This window comes from Larimichthys crocea, chromosome XII (assembly GCF_000972845.2).
Source record: "Larimichthys crocea isolate SSNF chromosome XII, L_crocea_2.0, whole genome shotgun sequence".
In the NCBI taxonomy this organism is placed as follows: domain Eukaryota; kingdom Metazoa; phylum Chordata; class Actinopteri; family Sciaenidae; genus Larimichthys; species Larimichthys crocea.
In genome coordinates this window covers 6,815,339-6,832,541 of record NC_040022.1, presented here as the reverse complement: position 1 = coordinate 6,832,541, position 17,203 = coordinate 6,815,339, and the positions used below count along the sequence as shown (strand labels likewise).

General features: G+C 42.6%; 3 protein-coding genes across 4 annotated transcripts in view; 2 read left to right on the top strand and 1 right to left on the bottom strand.

Annotated features, from left to right (window-relative positions):
• The window catches only part of vat1 (vesicle amine transport 1), a 30,236-nt gene extending 24,503 nt beyond the window's left edge, over positions 1-5,733 (top strand). The window contains exon 6 of the mRNA XM_027284808.1: positions 143-5,733. Coding sequence (XP_027140609.1) covers positions 143-415 — 273 coding nt within the window. The 3' untranslated portion in view covers positions 416-5,733. The remainder of the gene's footprint in view (positions 1-142) is intronic.
• On the bottom strand, positions 3,802-11,528 carry si:busm1-163l24.3 (uncharacterized). Its single transcript, XM_010740082.3, has 6 exons — positions 11,426-11,528; positions 10,218-10,404; positions 9,881-9,984; positions 7,028-9,790; positions 6,380-6,588; positions 3,802-6,288 (listed from the first exon to the last, which is right to left on the bottom strand). Exons 2-6 carry the CDS (start codon positions 10,402-10,404, stop codon positions 6,201-6,203), a joined length of 3,351 nt encoding a protein of 1,116 aa, XP_010738384.2. The 5' UTR covers positions 11,426-11,528; the 3' UTR covers positions 3,802-6,200.
• A 968-nt stretch (positions 11,529-12,496) lies between these two features.
• Positions 12,497-16,822, top strand: phb (prohibitin). 2 transcript variants are annotated; one of them, XM_010740095.3, is made up of 7 exons: positions 12,497-12,624; positions 13,120-13,216; positions 13,950-14,111; positions 15,211-15,353; positions 15,466-15,582; positions 15,676-15,771; positions 15,891-16,822. In XM_010740095.3, the coding sequence occupies exons 2-7, from the start codon at positions 13,132-13,134 to the stop codon at positions 16,101-16,103; spliced, it is 816 nt and encodes a 271-aa protein (XP_010738397.1). In that variant the 5' UTR covers positions 12,497-12,624; positions 13,120-13,131; the 3' UTR covers positions 16,104-16,822. The 2 variants fall into 2 exon arrangements, with proteins under 2 accessions (XP_010738397.1, XP_010738404.1); XM_010740102.3 differs by having other exon boundaries at positions 12,507-12,624; positions 13,123-13,216.
• The last annotated feature ends 381 nt before the right edge of the window (positions 16,823-17,203 follow it).

Below are 17,203 nucleotides of genomic sequence, written 5' to 3'. Positions count from 1 at the left end.
TGCACATATGTGTTGGTGGAAAAGAAGCTGGCTACAACTGCGTACCCTCGATAGATTTTTCTCAATGACAGGTGTATTTAGAAATCTTCCTTGTCCTCTTTTGCCTTATATATCTTCCTTTCTCCTTACATCTCTCCTCCAGGTGGGCGATGCAATGAGAAAGATGCAGGAGAGGAACAACATCGGCAAAGTGATCCTCACCACAGAGCCAATGCCAGAGGAGGAGAAGAAGGAGGAGCCCAAGAAGGAGGACAAGAAGGACGACAAGAAGAAGGACGACAAGAAGAAGGATGACAAGAAGAAGGACGATGGCAAGAAGGAGGAGAAGAAGGATGACAAGAAGAAAGAGGAGCCCAAGAAGGAGGAGAAGAAGGAGGAGGAGAAGAAGGAAGAGGTCAAAAAGGAGGAGAAGTGAGAGGGAGGGATGGATAGTCAAGCAGACCAGCAGGGAGTTTGTGTCCTGGGAGCAGGGGGTGTGGTGTGGCATGGTGGGGTGAAAGGGTGGGGTGTTGGGGTGGAGATGGATGGGGTGAGAGGGTGGTGGTGGAGGGTAAGCAAGCATGGGAAGGAGTTAGGAGGGTAGATTACAATATTATCTCACCACTGCTGATCTTTTGTCTCTTCCACCTCCCCTCCGCTTCACCCTCTAGAGTCCTCAATGGCAGTGATTACTCAGGCCTGACTCCACCCACCCCACCTCCGTCACATTTTCTTACCTTTATCTGTAACGAAATTTTCAATCACTCGTAATACCTTGTAAGATCCACACTTGTCCCTCAAGAAAACACCCGCAACACGCGACCCCATTTCCTATTGGGAATGACAATGAGAGACAAGAGAGCCATGGAGGATTGTGGGTACGGTCCAGGCCTGGGGCAATTTACTGTTTCCTTGACAACCTTAATTCCTGCTCGCTCTCCGGCCTCACCCTCAACCCCCATGCCTCTCCACACCTCAACTCCCACTGTGCTAAATTGTTCTGCTTTGACTTCACCTGCCACCTCCTCCCCCTCCCACTCCCCCACCCCCACCCCTCATCTGTTGGCTGAGTCCCCCCCCCCCACGCCCCACCCCACACTCCCACACCACCACCACCCCATCCACAGGCCGGACCCACAGACAGGCACAAAAGACAGGCAGATAAACGGAGAACCACACCCACCCACACATTGCTCTCTTAGTGTCCAACGCTGAGTTATGTCACTGAGGATGAGTCAGAGATGCCTGTGATTGGCTGATGCACACCGCCTCCCCTGGAGATATTTGAATCATGGCTTCGATCGCAATGTTTAACGGCACAGACAATGGTATTAATGCTACAAGGCCTTATATTAGTTATCATTAACGTGGCCTTAACTTGTATCAGCCTTCGTCAGTGGTGAGGGAAACAACTCCGTAACGCCTGTGTTCCCACCAAATTAGTTAATATAGTGACTGTAGTTTACCACTTTCCTGAATATGAATTTCCCCCCATAATGAGCCTTTCTGTGCAGTGTTGAATAGGGAGGCAGAAATCATTGCTCAGCTTCCTCCTCCTTAGTTACAGATTTTTCTAGCTGACCAACTGTTGGCAAGAAGTGCGCAGTGCCAATTAAGAGAGAATTTGTTTCTGTTCAAACAGGCCACAAACACACACTCAGACACACACACACACACAAACATACACACTCTGAATGTGATGAAAGAGGCACTGTCATGCTGAGACAGTGAAGCGTCTGAAATGAGCAAGTTAAGAAGGTGAATACCAGTTCTTTTCCCTCAGGATCAGGCTTTCTTCCTCCCTGATCCTCCTCGAGGCATTCCATGGCATTCTGCTCCTTTCACGGCGACCGCTGGCCTGTCGATCACCCTGACCTGAGAGAGGAGAATTCAATTCAAGCTGGCGTCCATACTTCGCCTCCCCTGCTTCTCTCTCTACTCCTCTCTCTCTCTCTCTCTCTCTCTCTCTCCCTCCTCTTTCCATTTCCCTCTCTATGGTCGGCATAGCAACAGGCGTCAGGCTCGTCAGAGAAGGCACAGTGGTCTGTTTCTCTGACTCCTTTTCCCTGTGTCTCTTTTTTTCTGCCTCCCTAACTCTACATTTGTCAACAGTCGGTGCTGTCGACCAGTATTCCAACAGGTGTAAAATGTATTAAGGATTTCAGATGATAAAATGAAAAGGTAGTTTGCTCAAACCCACCAAAAAAAAAAATCAGGCTGTGACAATGTGTGCAATTAAGAGTATGCTGGCCAACAACAGTGCACCGCTCCCCCTGAAGGCCAGTATGAATTTTGCTCACTGGTGTAATGCCATTCAAGTATAATCCTTAGTATTTCATCACAAATCCCACTGGGTGGACTCTAAATCTTTCATATAGGAGGCTATCAACTTTAAACCTTAGACATTTATCTACCTGTCTTCATGCCCACCCACCCACCTGCCTGTCTGTGAGCCCGGCCTCGGTGTTGAGACTCAGATGGTGACTAGTGACTTTGTAAAAAACGAAAAACAAAATGTTTTTAAAAAAAAAAGAGAAAAAAAAAAAGTTGTTGTGTTAGCATGAGTGGCCTCCCTCATGTGCTGTGTGTGGTGTGCCATTGTGTGTGAAGATGTGTGTGTCCTCAGGTCGTTTGTCAGGTTTTAAAAGTACCAATCCTTCCCCTGCCACAATTCCCCCTTCACACTACTCTGCTACAGTATTATGTAGCTCCCTCCCTTCTCACTCTATCTCTCCTGTCTGATAAGAGGCCTGTGTTATGAGGACAGTTGGTATTAGTATTTTGCACTCTGCTCGCTGATCTTAATGCACTTACAAGCATGGCAGTCGCACTCCAGTCCCACGCAGGCTTTGATTCTGCTCCAGGTTTGCAAGCCTGTTTCCCATCATCCACTCCCAGTGTATCTGCTGAAGCTCAATGAAAGCACAGGTGGCGCACACACACAGACACACATAGAAACACACACTCATGTAAAGGTCTCCTCATTTTAAGCTTGCCAGTCCCTGCCTGGGCCAACTTCTCTTGGGTGGCAGCTAAAATCAAAGCATTCATCCATCCTTGACTGTGGGAAGTAAAATGTGGAGCAGGGCGGAGTGGACTCGGCTGGAGTGCGACCGCCACGCTGGTGTGGGGAGTGACTGTGTCCTGTCAGCCTCTGGTTAGTGTTCTGTTCTAATCTGCTGGGCTCCCTTTGTGAACCTGTGGACGGTGCTTCTGTTCCGAGTGCCATGTGAGAAACAAACGCTTCAGTAAAAAAGAAAAAAAAAAAGAAAAAAAGGATGTTTTACTTAATATGTTATTTTAATTTACCTTTACATTTCAGTTTGTTTGTTTGTTTTGTTATCCAAGGGTTTAAAGTTCAAAGCTCATACTCTTTATGTGGGGACCTGCCAACCTGCACTCCTTTTAAATGTGATAAAGTCTTTCTGTTGGTCCGAACCATGTGTGCCAAATTGTATGTATGTTCCTCTGTCAATGCTTTGAATATTAACAGTGCATAAAAATATGAAGAAAATTCTGGTTTTGGATGCATTTCCATCAACCTTGAAGAAAAAATGAAAGTGCAAAAGAGTCATCATAGTGTGACAGATTTGTATCCCAAAATGCTCATGGGTGCTGACAGAATTTTTGCTGCAGTTTACAAAAAAGTTTAACACAATTTGTAGTTCTCGATTGGTTGTAGTCTTGCTCAAGCGTAGGCCTGCACTGTGCCTCTCTCCTTGCACACAGCTTACCTCAGTCCGAGGCGCCTCCCTCTGTATTTCTATCCTTTTCACTGTGTTTCACTAGCTCTCACATTGCGTCGACCACAACAGGTTGATTCCTCCCAAGTGTTTACAACCATAATATTAGTATCACAGTGAAAAGGAACTGAAGGTGGTGCATTTAAGGTTCAAAACTCCACCAAAAGACATATAGATTCACAGAAATTTGCAAAATTCCTCCAAATCCAAAGCTCCATGGTATTCCTCTCTACGGATTTTTATTTCTTACAGTTTGTTTCCAAACGGCTTGTATAGCAAGTGAGGGAGCAGATGTTTTCACACAGCTGTGCAAGGATGCCAATAGTGTAACACAGCTGCACAAAACCCCAGCTTATTGGCTGATCATAGCTCAGCCTCGGTCTGCCCCAGACACAACATTTCCGCTTTACAACTGATCTCAGTTCACTCAAGGATTATTAGAGACGTTCCTCTTTTCCTGTGCTGCATCCGCAGAGCCTCTTGGCCAGTGCAACAGTCGCAGTCCAGCAGCAGCCAGCCAAAAACGCCTCTTTATATCACCCCTTTCTCTCTCCATGCACATTCATAGCAAATAAAACATTACTTTGACATCTGGAATTTGAAATTGCATGAATGCACCAGCATGTGGAAAACAGATTATAATCGTTTTCTTTCAACATTTTCCCCTCGCTTCTTTTGAGCTAAGATGCCTTTGAGATGAACTCAATCAGTTGGGCGGGTGGCCTGATGCCTGAGAGCACTTCCACCATGGTGAAGCTGCAGTGTATGTCATCTTGAAGTGGTTTCCCAGTCATTCCAGACACTTATGCAAGAGTACTTAGCAACTCAGAGATGCACAGGAGAAAAACAGTGTTTCAAAGTAAAATAAACAAAAAAAAATCTGAACATTTGCAGTTTTAGATTTGATATTACTGATTAACACTCGTAGTTTTAAGTCTGAAAAATGCACTAAGACAATGAGTGTAGTATTTCCAATAGCTACTCTTCTGTCTGTCTTGTCTTGTATAGCTGAAGTTCCTCACAGACGCCCACCATTTAGCTTTGAGGTGAATTTCTTTCTGTTTTATATGGTTTCTCAGGTCATTCCAAACAGCAGAATTCTTCATGTAAGAAGCCACTTAATTTTGCATTTACTAACACACACAGCATCATTCTGTTTCACTGTGTTTCACTGAGTTCACTGCACCAACTGTCACACCGACTTTCCTTCACACATTCATGTTTGATGTAAGCTTTAGTATTCCGAGTCAAAAGAAGAGGCTCTGACATTGAGTTATTTCCAAATAATTCAGAGCTCACCCATCCACACTGAGAACCCAAACAACCACATCTGCCTGCAGCTTTTGTTTCCTTAGCATTCATTTTGAAGGTATTGCAATGTGACGACATCACAAAAACATTGCAGAGATGCTATGGAAGTACAACCTGGCTGGGCTTGTCGTGTACAGTACTAGGATGCATGTGTAGTTGACCAGAAAAAAAGGCATGTGTTTATGTACAGCTCACATTCTCTTTCCACAGTAGTTTAGTAGTCATGTAGTGGTGTGGTGTGAGGGAGGAAAATGCCCTTCCAGTCGTGTCAAGTTGCCAACTGAAGCCAATCCACTGCCCCCTTGTGCCACCTGACTCCCAGTCCTCACCGTCAGCATGGGCACTGTCGTGGCCAGCTGGTACATTCATGATACACCTTAACCTATCTCTGGGAATGCTTCAGAAACTCACTACACACCTCCTGCTAGTGTTCAGTCACCACTGGTAATTTTCTACAAGGCATACCCAACAGGTTGATTTCTAAGCTAGTTCTCTACTCTGTCCTTCCTTGTGTTGTCTTTTTTTTCCTGGTTGCAAACACTCTTCTCGTCTCGACTTTGTTTTTTAAACCCTTTGAATTGATGCTGCTTCTGTGCTTGACTCTGGGTTTACTCCGTGGTGCCATGTTGTTCACATGGCCTCTAGAGCTTGTAACGCTTCAGTGTGTAATGTTACCATATGCCTTACATGTTTTCCAGGACTAATAAAAAAAGCATAACAAAATGTCAGGAGATGTGCTTTTTTATTTCTGTGCGCATTATGAAATTATCTCAAGATAGATTTTTACAAAGTCATTCATTTTACATGACATTCATTTTTATTTGTTTTACTTTATGTTTTACTTTACTACATGAATCTTGGAATGACATCGGATGGTAAAAATGTACAAAAAAATCTACAAGGTATTATACACAATGCAGAATAGTATGCATTTTATACTTAATAAAGCTGAAAGCGTGGAAAATGCACATTTGTCATTTACACACATTGTGAATTTATCTTAAAATTTCTACATGTTTTAATTGCTATATACATCATCAGCCAGCATGAATTTGGACCTGGTACCATATACAAATCATAATACAAAAAAATACATAATACAAAGTGCAATGGGCTCTAATCAAAAATATAAAGAAAATACAACAGAACTCCTCAGATTGCTTTTTCTTAAGACTTGACTGGTGACTCCTCAATCCCATGGGAGGTCAACACCTCTGACAGGCGATTCAAGTAAGTAGAATCTGGGTAACCGTTCCTGAGAGACAAAAATAAGACTGTTCAACTCAGATACATGGATTACATTTAATTTTACAGCTCTGTTGGACATCCCCACTGGCCTCACTCACCCTGATTTGCCTCCATATAGACTCGTCTTGTGAGGGATGCAGTCCCAGGTGACCCTGGCCACTGTCTCTCTGTCCATCACTGTGAAGGTGAGTCCCTGCTTGAACGCTTTCTCTAGCCTGGGCAGCAGCTTCCTTGACTTCTCGCAGTCAGGAAGGAAAGCTTCAAACACCCCACCTTTAAATGGTTTTCCCGGGGAAGGATGACCCTCCTGGTAAAACAGAAAGCAAAGACCACAGTCATTTAAAAAAATCATAAACTAAAGCCTAAGTCTCATCATTAAAGCTTTATGTGATACAACAACATGTTAGGGCACACTGCATAGAGGATATGAATTTATAACAGCAGTCCAGATTTGACAGGAAACAAACATGCTGCCTGATGGTTCCTCAACATAGTGGAAAATAACAGTAACTTCCTGTACAACACCAGTGTACGTTTTGCAGTATTCTATAAATTATAAGTACGTTAATCTGAAAAAATGTTGTAATAACTACCTTACATGAAATAATACCATTTTCTCTAAAGTCATATCAAGTAAACCTTAGAAAAACATATTGATGACCCACTGAAACACCATAGACAGCAATCGAGTAGTCATTGTTCTGTCCATATCATTTGTCAACAGTTAGTTAAATTTAGCCCCTCACCTCTTGGATACCATTAGAAATTTTATAGGTGATCTTGATAGTAGAGCCTTTATGACCTGGTACGCTCATGTCAAGTACAGAGTTCTTCATTTTGCCCTGGATCCCTTGTGGTGTTGACTCTGTCTCATGGCAAACTCTGCAGTGGATATGTACAGTGTCCTGGCACGTTGTGCAGAAGGTAGCCCCGCACTTAGTTCTTGTCATCTGCTTCTCACTCTTCCCACACACACAGATGCACCCTTGGCCTCCAAGACCTGACCTGGATTCCTCTGGCGTGTCCTGGATCAGTGTTTGTCTTTGCTGCATTCTGTCCTCTTGGGTAGAAAACATGGCTCTCTCTTTTGTTTGACGGGCCATGTCTTTATCAGTACCAGCTGTTGTTGGCCCGGCACCATTTACATGTCTTGTATTTTTATCATTTCCTGATGTTGAGTGGTTGACAAACGTCTCAGTCTTCTGTCCATCCATCTCCACCATATCTACAATTTTCACTTTCTCCTTAATGACAGGGTCTTTCTTCACTAATGGCTGGCTAATAGATCCATTCACCAGCTCCGTCTCTCGGATGTCATCTCTGTGGTTTGTTCTTATTTCTAGGTTACCATCAGTCCCATCAGTTTTGCCTGTTTGGCTCTCTAGCATCACCTGAGGACTACTGTGCAGACTAGTACTTTGGTCCTCATTTGTTTGTACAAATGTAGAGGAGGTAGAGCGGGTAGAGAAGCCCTGTTGTTCAGGTATTTGGGATAAATCTCCAGAAAATACCTCCCGAAGTGAGGCAGCTACCTGAGAACACAAATGCTTTGGGCCGAGAATGAACAAACTCTTCTTTAAAATCCGGATGGTAACCTTCTTAAACTGGCTACGCACCTCGTCACAACAATCCTGTAAGTTTTCATCTGCTGTGTCAGTGATACCCAGCTCTGACAAGCGCAGGTTGTGTACAGTAAAGTCCGCATTAACTGAATCAACCAGCTTCTGTAAACCTAGCCGACTCGCACTCACTTTGGATGAGTTTGCTCCTCTTAAGATAACAGTCATGTCACCACTACCCTCTGAGTGGATCTCCTTCATCTGGACGTCAGAAGTCAAGTCATCAACTCGGACACTGTAGGCTTCTTTTATGTGCTGCCACATCACAAAAGAAACTTTAATCTCTGCTTTATAGACTTCATGCTTGTCCCTTTGGTTACTGAAGCTAGATGACCGGGGCCTGGCTCTGACTGTGGACTTGCTGGAGTCATCTTGACTCTTCTGGCCTAAAATGTGGGCTTTCCTCTGAGGCGTTCCTGAGAAACTACTAGCTCGCTTCAAGGTGGATCCAGACCCAGCAGGTGGAAGTGGAGTACTTCCTGACAAACTGGACTGGGTTGTGCTGAGGGGGGATGTTAAACTCTTGGGTCGAGCATCAGTTAAATGCGAGGTCAAGGAGGTTTTATTCTGCATAGAAGTGGTTGAAGGCAAAGCATCTCCACTCTTAAACAAGATGTCCCCTCCAGTGTTTTGGGCTAATGCTCTGGGGACACTTTCACCAGCAGTATCTGCTGTTTCTGACAGTACATCATGGCCTAACATTGGCCCAAGGCGTGTCTGTCTACTGGGAGATGAGAGCCCTCCTCCTCGTAAGCTGAAGTCAGTTGGCCGACTGCCTAATGCAGGCAGTCCTGATTCTTTAAACCGAGCAGCAAGTTTATACCTTCTGGCTCCTTCAGCCCTTCTTTCATCCTCCTCTGACCTCAGCTGATCTATCCTATCATCCACAGAATCTACAGTGAAGGATCTGGTCAGCTGGACTCTCTGCTCAGCAGCATGAGTTGATGAACCTGAATCATATGAAGGATATCTAAGAAGACTGGCCACATCGTCTTTTTTTCCCCTCACTTCACTGTGGTCCAGGAGAAAAAGCTTGGCCTCAGACACGTCACTAATGCTTCCAATAATGTAAATATTTTGGTCATCTGTGTTCAAAAGAAGCTTGGGAAATCTGACACTTAAGTTCTCCATCGCTCTCTGCAGTCCCCGCCTGGGGGAAAGAATATTCTTAGGGAGCTGAGCTCTGCGAACCTTGGTCTCATTTTCTTGGTAAAGTCTACTTATTGCCTTTCTTGCTAACTTCAGGCACTCCTGATCTTGGTCATCCTCCCCAACACCTTTTGCAACCTGCAAAAACAGAGTAGTCAACCCCTGATTTGTCATATCCACCACATCAACACCATACTGACTAAGGATATGCTGGTATTCCTTTTGACAGTGTTTCTGCAGATACTGGAACATGTCTGCATCCACAATTAGTAAGAAGTCCTCCTCTGATGTGGTAGGTTGCTCAGGAACCTGCAGAGCTGCACCCTCTGGCTGGCTAGTATCTTCCCAGCCAAAACCACCAGGTGTCAGGTCTCTGTGTGAGTTGTACTCATCTGAGGGTCTGCCAGTGTAAACTTTCTCTCTTTGTTCTCTTTGCTGATTAGAATTCCTGATCTGATCTTCTGACTCTTGAGTATGTGGCTCCTGTGCTATCTGAACAGACGTGGAGCCAGTGGCGGCAGGTTGGCCTGAGTCTTCTGCTGATTGTGGGCCTCCAGGATCGCTAAGTAGTTGTGCCAAGGCATCTTGGACTTTTGAATAGGTGCCATGCAATATGTACAATTCTACAGTAGCATCGTAGTAAATCTGGATGTCAGGGTGGCTCTTATAAAGGCTTGTCAATGTCAGTGCTCCTCCGGGAAGTTCGCTGCAGTCGACAGTAGCTGATAACTTTAGGATGACCTATGATGGCAGAAGAAGAGAGACATTTGTGAATTTTACTGTATATTCAGCATTTGTTGTCATATTTCTGAACATTCTAGACAAATGTACCTTGTCTGGGTCTAGGGTTTCACGGTGCTCAGTTACTATGACTTCATACTTTTTCGTATCCACTTCCAGAACGTGCCGGCTGTGTTGAATAACTCTCTGTGCCACTGTGTGAGAGGGGTCACCAAAGGGAAATCAGTCTCAGTCTGTCAAGCATCCTGACTAAGCTCTTATACCATTGGCTACTCCACTGACTTCCATGTCGGCATTCCAGCTCAGTCTAAATCACTGGTGACAGCTGACATAGTGTAATACGTTACTAATACTTTGCAAATTAGTGAAAATTAATGACAGTAATTTTTCATATGCACAGACATGCACACATCCTGACCCTACTGACCTCTACTGTCCTCAAAGGTGATGAGGGCAGAGACGGGCGTGTTGGCCTTGTCAATGATGACAGAGTCTATATCTCCTCCACCATTCCTGGATCTCAGGAAGTGAATAAATAGCTTATCTTTTAGCTTTTCATCCACAATGTCTGTGGGCAGACCACTCACTCTCACAGTCCTGCCCGGCTCTGCCATCTGCTGGGAGAAACACAATCAGTGATGCGGAGAAAAGAACGGTGATACTTTGACACAAAGATGTCATGATTCTACACAAACAGTGAGTATGAGCATCGACAGCATGATGAGTTAAAAGCTAAAACAGGACACCTCTTCATCATGCTGTTAATGTAAGTATCAGAAAACCATGCACAGACCCCACCCTTTCAAATAAAAGGAGAGACATATTTGATAATATAACACCCTCTATTGGGGGTTACTGTGACATTACATCCACACTACTCAAAAAACCTCCATTTAAAGTGCCATCACCAAGCCTCTTTTGCTAAAATCCTATTTCAACTAATAATAACAATAACAATAAAATAAATAGCAATCTCAAATCTATCAGTCTTAAATTCCTCTCAAACACTGACAGGCTTAGATAATTAGTTAGTTGCTGTGGCAACTAATCTTAAATCCATGACTATTGGGTTTTTTTGCTCTGTATTGTTGAAGAAAACGTGTTGCCCTCTTTCAGTTCAAATCCCCTCATGCAATATAGATATAAATGTAAAAATGCTGAATAAAAATGTGCAGATTGTGACAGATGTTGTGAGGTTAACGCCCCTTCTTCTTCCTCCTCTTCCCCACTTTCAATTTGCTGCTGCTGCTGTTGGAAACTAATCTGCGAATAATAAACTGCTCCTCTAGCTGCATTTCTTTATTAACTACATGTTGCTTCTTACTCTCGCAATAGATATTTTACTGTAAGTCTATCGATTTTGTTGAATTCTAAACGCGTGTGCTCTAATATGCAGCAATCCTGCAAAATATGCGTCAAATTTTGAGTGTTTACTGCTACAGGATGTCAGAAACTACAATGTAGACGCGAAGGAGAGACACATTGCAGGGCTGAGCGTCAAGGAAGTGATCGGACAAATCTAAACTGACAATCTCCTCAACGCGCTATCGACGGATCTTCAGTTTGAGCCTGACGCTGTTACAATCTGTCACCAAATATCTTCGATATCTTTGAAGAGACGTAGTGATTACTGACCTTAGAAAAAGGTTTCGCGGCGGTTGCTCGCTATCTTTCAAAGACCGTCACACTTTTTCAAGTAATGGAAGAAAAGTGAAACTGCTAACCATTGTGTGATTTGTCATATCCGCGCGAGGGGGCGACCAAGTGCCACGCTGTTGTGTAGAACAAGTGTAATTCTGTATTTACACATACATAATCTACATATACCCAAATTATAGTGATAAATTATTATAATATGATAATAGAAGTAGTGTCTGCTTTGTGTTCCTCGTGTTTCAGATATATTTGAGTTGAATATTTATCCTCACAACAAAGCAAGAATAAATACAATATTGTTAAAAAAATTTTTTTTTACTTTTTTCCTTGTAATCATTTCACAAGACCCCTGAATTTGAAACCACTGAATCAAACGACCTGAATAACTGTATGCCTAGATTAGGCCTAGTTAAAACTAGCTCAACTTCAATCAGTTACAATAATCTAAATAAATCAACAACAACAATAACAATCTAATCATGTCATATAGAATTATGTATCAGTTATCGAGGGCATTTTTCTGCAGAAGCTTTTATAGTGTAAGTTTTACTTTTATAACCTTTACTTGTAATAGAGTATTTTTGTATCTCAAAATTAAAGATCTACTAAAATAATGGCTATAACAATACCAAAGAAACCGATTGAGAATAGTTTATTTGATCCATCTTTACATTTTAAATACAGAATGTATGTAATATGGCTAAGGTCAGCGCACCAGAGAGAACAATTTAACAACACAAGATCAAATATATCTCTTATTTACTTAATCAAAATATCTTCTATTGCAGTTGTGTTATTACATTTTCGTAACATACATAATAACAGGTATAATATTGTGAACATGTGACAGAACATATGACTTCTTTTCGTACTCTGTGGTACGAAGGAGAGGTTATGATTTAAATATTTTAAAGAGCTGACTGGACAACAGAAGACTTGATTTACTTATTGAATCAATCAAGCAATTCATTAATCCTTCCATTACATGAGGTCCAGACAGACAGTAGGTGGCAGTAATGCGGCATTACATTTAATACCGACCCAGAGAAGAAGAGGTCCGGCGCTTGTCCAATCAGAGGTTACGTTGCTACTCGCAGTGCGCATGCGCTGTGGCGCAGACATTTCATGTGTTGTACGTCGTGTCCGGTGGAGGTCACAGACATCAGCGTGAAACTGAGGTGAGCTATGACACGCAGCGTGTGCTTAGTGACACTGAAAATGCTTAGTTGGATAGTCAAACGTCTGTGTAGCAGTAACTACACCGCAAACTGGAGATATGTTTTGTATTTGTTATCTATTAATGACGTTATATTGCAAGAGTCGCACACGAGCAACCACTGGGAGAAAACATGCGCACAGCGACCCGGCGTGCCGTTTGGACGTGGCTGACACGCTTTATTGTAGTTTTAATGCACCTCAAATATTGTATATGTAGTTTTTTAAAACTTAGCTTAGGCTGTAGTTCTCGGTTTAGTCTGCTTAGCTTGACAATTATCTCAGCTAGCTGCTAATGCTAACCATTGAGCTAAACCAGCTAGCACCCACAGCCTTGGCATCTCTCTCAGCTCAAGGCCAAGGCCAGGCTGCTGATCCAAGTCCCGCTATAGACATCCAGATGGTTCACGGTGACGTCTGCTAATTGTACTAACTTCTTGTCTCATCTTCACTGCCAGTAGTTTGCTGTCATGGCCAAGCTGTTTGAATCCATTGGGAAGTTGGGGCTGGCCCTCGCCATTGGTGGAGGTGTGGTGAACTCAGCGCTTTTCAATGGTGGGTACTGCGCATTTCACTTTGATTTTACTGAGCCAGGTTATTGATATGAACACTGCAGCACTCATTCAAGATGTCTGAGCTTTCGTGAAATGTCCAATAAGACTACTAACTGACTCACTGAGTTATTGTGTTATCACAGCCGTTTTAAAATGTAAAGAAACTTCTTCACAACAGGACTGTACATCTACAATGTCATACAGTTATCGTGCATGCTCAATGCTCTGCATCTTAATGAAACAGATACATAAAGACAAAGCTCAAGTAAATGAAGAAAACTTGGACACATTTGAAAAAAAATCTGCTAATAAAACAAATTAAGAATTTGACAGTACATGTATAGTATCTGTAAATGTTCCAATATGATGCAGCAGAAGTTTAAAGTTGAAAACTGACCAATGCTTAGATCATTGGCTAGTGGTGTTCATTTTTATTTTAACATTTCGATTGTGTCATTCTGATATTATTAGTGTTATTATCTACTTATTTACATCTGCACACATTCATGTTCAGCTTGGTGCTTGTGTTTGTATTTGCAGTGCGTTTGTTTCTTACTGCTGAATTTGTTGTTGTCATCACTGTAGCTTTTTTTATACAAACCTTGAATTAAAAAAAAAAAAGTTCAACATAATGTTTAACAGTTGTAGAGTTGTAAATTATAAAAAAAAAATGTAAAAAAGAAGTGTATATGTAAAACTTTTGGCAGAGAGACTAATTTTCGTCCTTGCTACAGTTGATGCAGGGCACCGGGCTGTGATCTTTGACCGGTTCAGAGGAGTACAAGATGCCGTTGTTGGTGAAGGGACACATTTCCTTATTCCCTGGGTTCAGAAGCCCATCATCTTTGACTGCCGCTCCCGTCCACGCAACGTGCCTGTCATCACAGGCAGCAAAGGTACATCAATTATCTATTGAATAGTCTGTGTCTCCTAAAACTTGGTTGGCTGTATTGGTTCTCTAAGAAGAGGGCCTCCTGGAAATGCTGCATTTCTTTCATAAGGAGAAAATTTGCTAACATTACCATGTTACCATTAGAGTTGCACGATACCCCGCGGTGCCAAATTGTAACGGTTCCTACTATACTAGAAATTCTACACGACAGTACTACAGTGGATTACTATACTACCGGTGCCAGTCTCCGCTACATAGCAGCCGCCTCTGCTCTCCTCTCGGCTTCTCACTGCATGCTACTCCCTCGTAAACAAACCAACATGGCAAGTACTGCAACCGGACTACACAGCTGCTGAATGATTGGCTGTTTGCCTGTTACTGGTGATGTCCGGGGATATGATAGGCTGTTTCCACACGCTGGGTCTGCCCATCTGTTAGCTGATTGGCAGTTCGTGTGTTTCTGCCGGCAAGAACGAACTCCATGAAGACAGCTCCGCTTCCATAGAAATTTGCTTCAAAACAAACAACAAGCTAAAATTCTGTCTAGCCCAGACACGCGCACTGCTTACAGTCACAAACACAAGGCCCGAGCAGTGAGTCTGCCGCGGTGTCGTCGTTAGTGGCACCATAGACATATATACACAGACATATATGCATAGACGCCTCATTGAGCAGGTTGGTCCGTTGCTGCGTTACATTAAGTCTATGACTGACACCACTAATTTTGCTCAAAAAACCAAACTCGTTGTTTCCAACTTGTTTCAGTCTAATTTTTACTTCACCAGTATTATATTTATCATGCACCAAACAACATTAGTAATTAATACGTATTTATAACTTGTACAAATACATTGCAGTTCACAAAAATAATAATAATAAAAAGGCTGCAGTATCGTGGTAATACTCAGAACCTTGATACTTTGTCTGGTATAATATCGTGGTTACTCATTTTGGTATCGTGACAACTCTAGTTACCATTTTGTTTACAAACATTACCTAAGAATGTAACTTATATTGTGCACATGAAGTTTAATCTATGAAAAACAAATGTGTTTCACTGCTATAATGCATTAGGAATTATATTTGAATCATTCCCTCCACAGATCTTCAGAATGTAAACATCACATTGCGTATCCTCTTCCGGCCAGTCACAAGCCACCTGCCTCGCATCTTCACCAGTATTGGTGAGGACTATGATGAGAGGGTGCTGCCATCCATCACCACAGAGGTCTTAAAGTCTGTAGTGGTGAGTATCAGCCAAGACAAGTGACTAAATAAACAGATCAAAGTTTTTTTTGTTATGAGTGAGCTGATGAATTGAACCGCAAACCACTGCATGTGTCTCTCTATTTCTACAGGCTCGGTTTGATGCTGGTGAGCTCATCACCCAGAGAGAGCTTGTGTCTCGGCAGGTCAGTGAGGACCTTACAGAAAGAGCCTCCACCTTCGGCCTCATCTTGGATGACGTTTCGCTGGTATGAAGCCACTGGAAAATTTTACAGCAATGTCCACATTATATTTTCATTTGGATTTTACCTTGGAGAAATAATTGTTTTGTGTTCTTTCAGACACACTTGACCTTTGGCAAGGAATTCACAGAGGCTGTAGAGATGAAGCAGGTGGCTCAGCAGGAGGCTGAGAGGGCCCGTTTCGTTGTAGAAAAGGTACTTTTGACACACAAGTCGTCCTTGTCATCCCTATATTGTCAATTCAGAATATTTGTCTCTATGGCGGAAGGTTGTGATTTAAGGCAGCTCACTAAACTTTCTTTTTATCCTCTAAGGCAGAGCAACAGAAGCAGGCGGCCATCATCTCAGCAGAGGGAGACTCACAGGCTGCCTTGCTCATCGCCAACTCCCTGATGGAGGCTGGCGATGGTTTGGTAGAGCTACGTAAGCTGGAGGCAGCTGAGGAAATTGCTTTCCAGCTGTCTCGCTCCCGCAACGTCACTTACTTGCCCTCGGGACAGGGCACATTGCTGCAGTTGCCCCAGTGATAACATCTCACCTCATGTCTACCCCACATTTGCTGTCACCATCCGTCACAAGCGCCATAGAAGGGGTGGTTGGAGGATTCAATAAAGGACTCCCAACTTCACACACATTCCTCCCACTCTTTCTCTAACCAACTCTGGACTGGGCTCTGCTGATAGCAGCATGGTGGGAGACAAAGTGAGAGGTCTGCGTTGGATACAGTTATGAAGTCCACCCATGTGTGAGGAAGTGGGTAGAGGGTAACCTATATATAGTTCTTTGTTTTGAAAAGAATTGACAATGCAGTAAATTCTCTAAAGATTTGTCTTTGCTACATTGTCTGCGATTCAGAGCACAGCATATGTGAAAAGCAACAGCGTGATTATAACTTTAACAGAACTGTTGATTCCTTTTGAAAGAAAGAAGATAAATTGTGAATGATGAATGCCATTACTCTGTTACCGTTGTGCTGAAAAAATCCATCAAATTATGTAACTACATATAAAAAGTCTGTAATGAAAGTCTCTCCTTTGTCTGATTTGCCAGAGGGCAAATATCTAGCAAATTATTTCTTTGTGAATAATATTGGCACCTCCAACCAATTGGAATGTGCCAGTCAGATAGTAGAGGATGATCCTTCATTCTTTACAGTTGTCGCTGTGTGTTCAGTTTGTGTGGAGAAAATCTAAACCCCACCCCTCCAGAAAAGGCTCACCTTAACAATAAAACTGTCTTTCTACCTCCCAGTGGTCAGACTTGTTTTTTTTAAGGCCTCAGAGGTGAATGTGTAGTTTTCTATTGAGTGTAATCATAATAATCACCACAGGAGGGTGTATCATAAATGCTTTTTGGAAAAATTCTCCAGATAAGAAACAGTCAGTTGCACTGTTCATTGTTGCTTCCTTAACAACTGCGCCTTTATGATATAAAAATAGTTTGTCTTTGATATTTTGGTTATTTGGGAAGAAATGTAAACTCTGCAACTAATGATGGGGCTATTTTTAATTTTGATAGTTTAAAATTAAATCAGTCGTGGTGTAGTGAAATTATAATTTAACAGATTAGGATTACTGCATTTTAGACATGTCATCAATTGTGCATTTTGAACACTTGATCTATGTTT

Bases quoted from the DNA above. Each gene is read 5' to 3' on its own strand.
- si:busm1-163l24.3 (XM_010740082.3), bottom strand. From the start codon at position 10,404: ATGGCAGAGCCGGGCAGGACTGTGAGAGTGAGTGGTCTGCCCACAGAC. The intron at 9,791-9,880 runs GTACATTTGTCT...CTGCCATCATAG, and splicing joins AAACCCTAGACCCAGACAAG to GTCATCCTAAAGTTATCAGC. The intron at 6,589-7,027 runs GTGAGGGGCTAA...CTGTTTTACCAG, and splicing joins TTTCTAATGGTATCCAAGAG to GAGGGTCATCCTTCCCCGGG.
- phb (XM_010740095.3), top strand. From the start codon at position 13,132: ATGGCCAAGCTGTTTGAATCCATTGGGAAGTTGGGGCTGGCCCTCGCC. The intron at 14,112-15,210 runs GTACATCAATTA...TTCCCTCCACAG, and splicing joins TGTCATCACAGGCAGCAAAG to ATCTTCAGAATGTAAACATC. The intron at 15,772-15,890 runs GTACTTTTGACA...TTATCCTCTAAG, and splicing joins CCCGTTTCGTTGTAGAAAAG to GCAGAGCAACAGAAGCAGGC.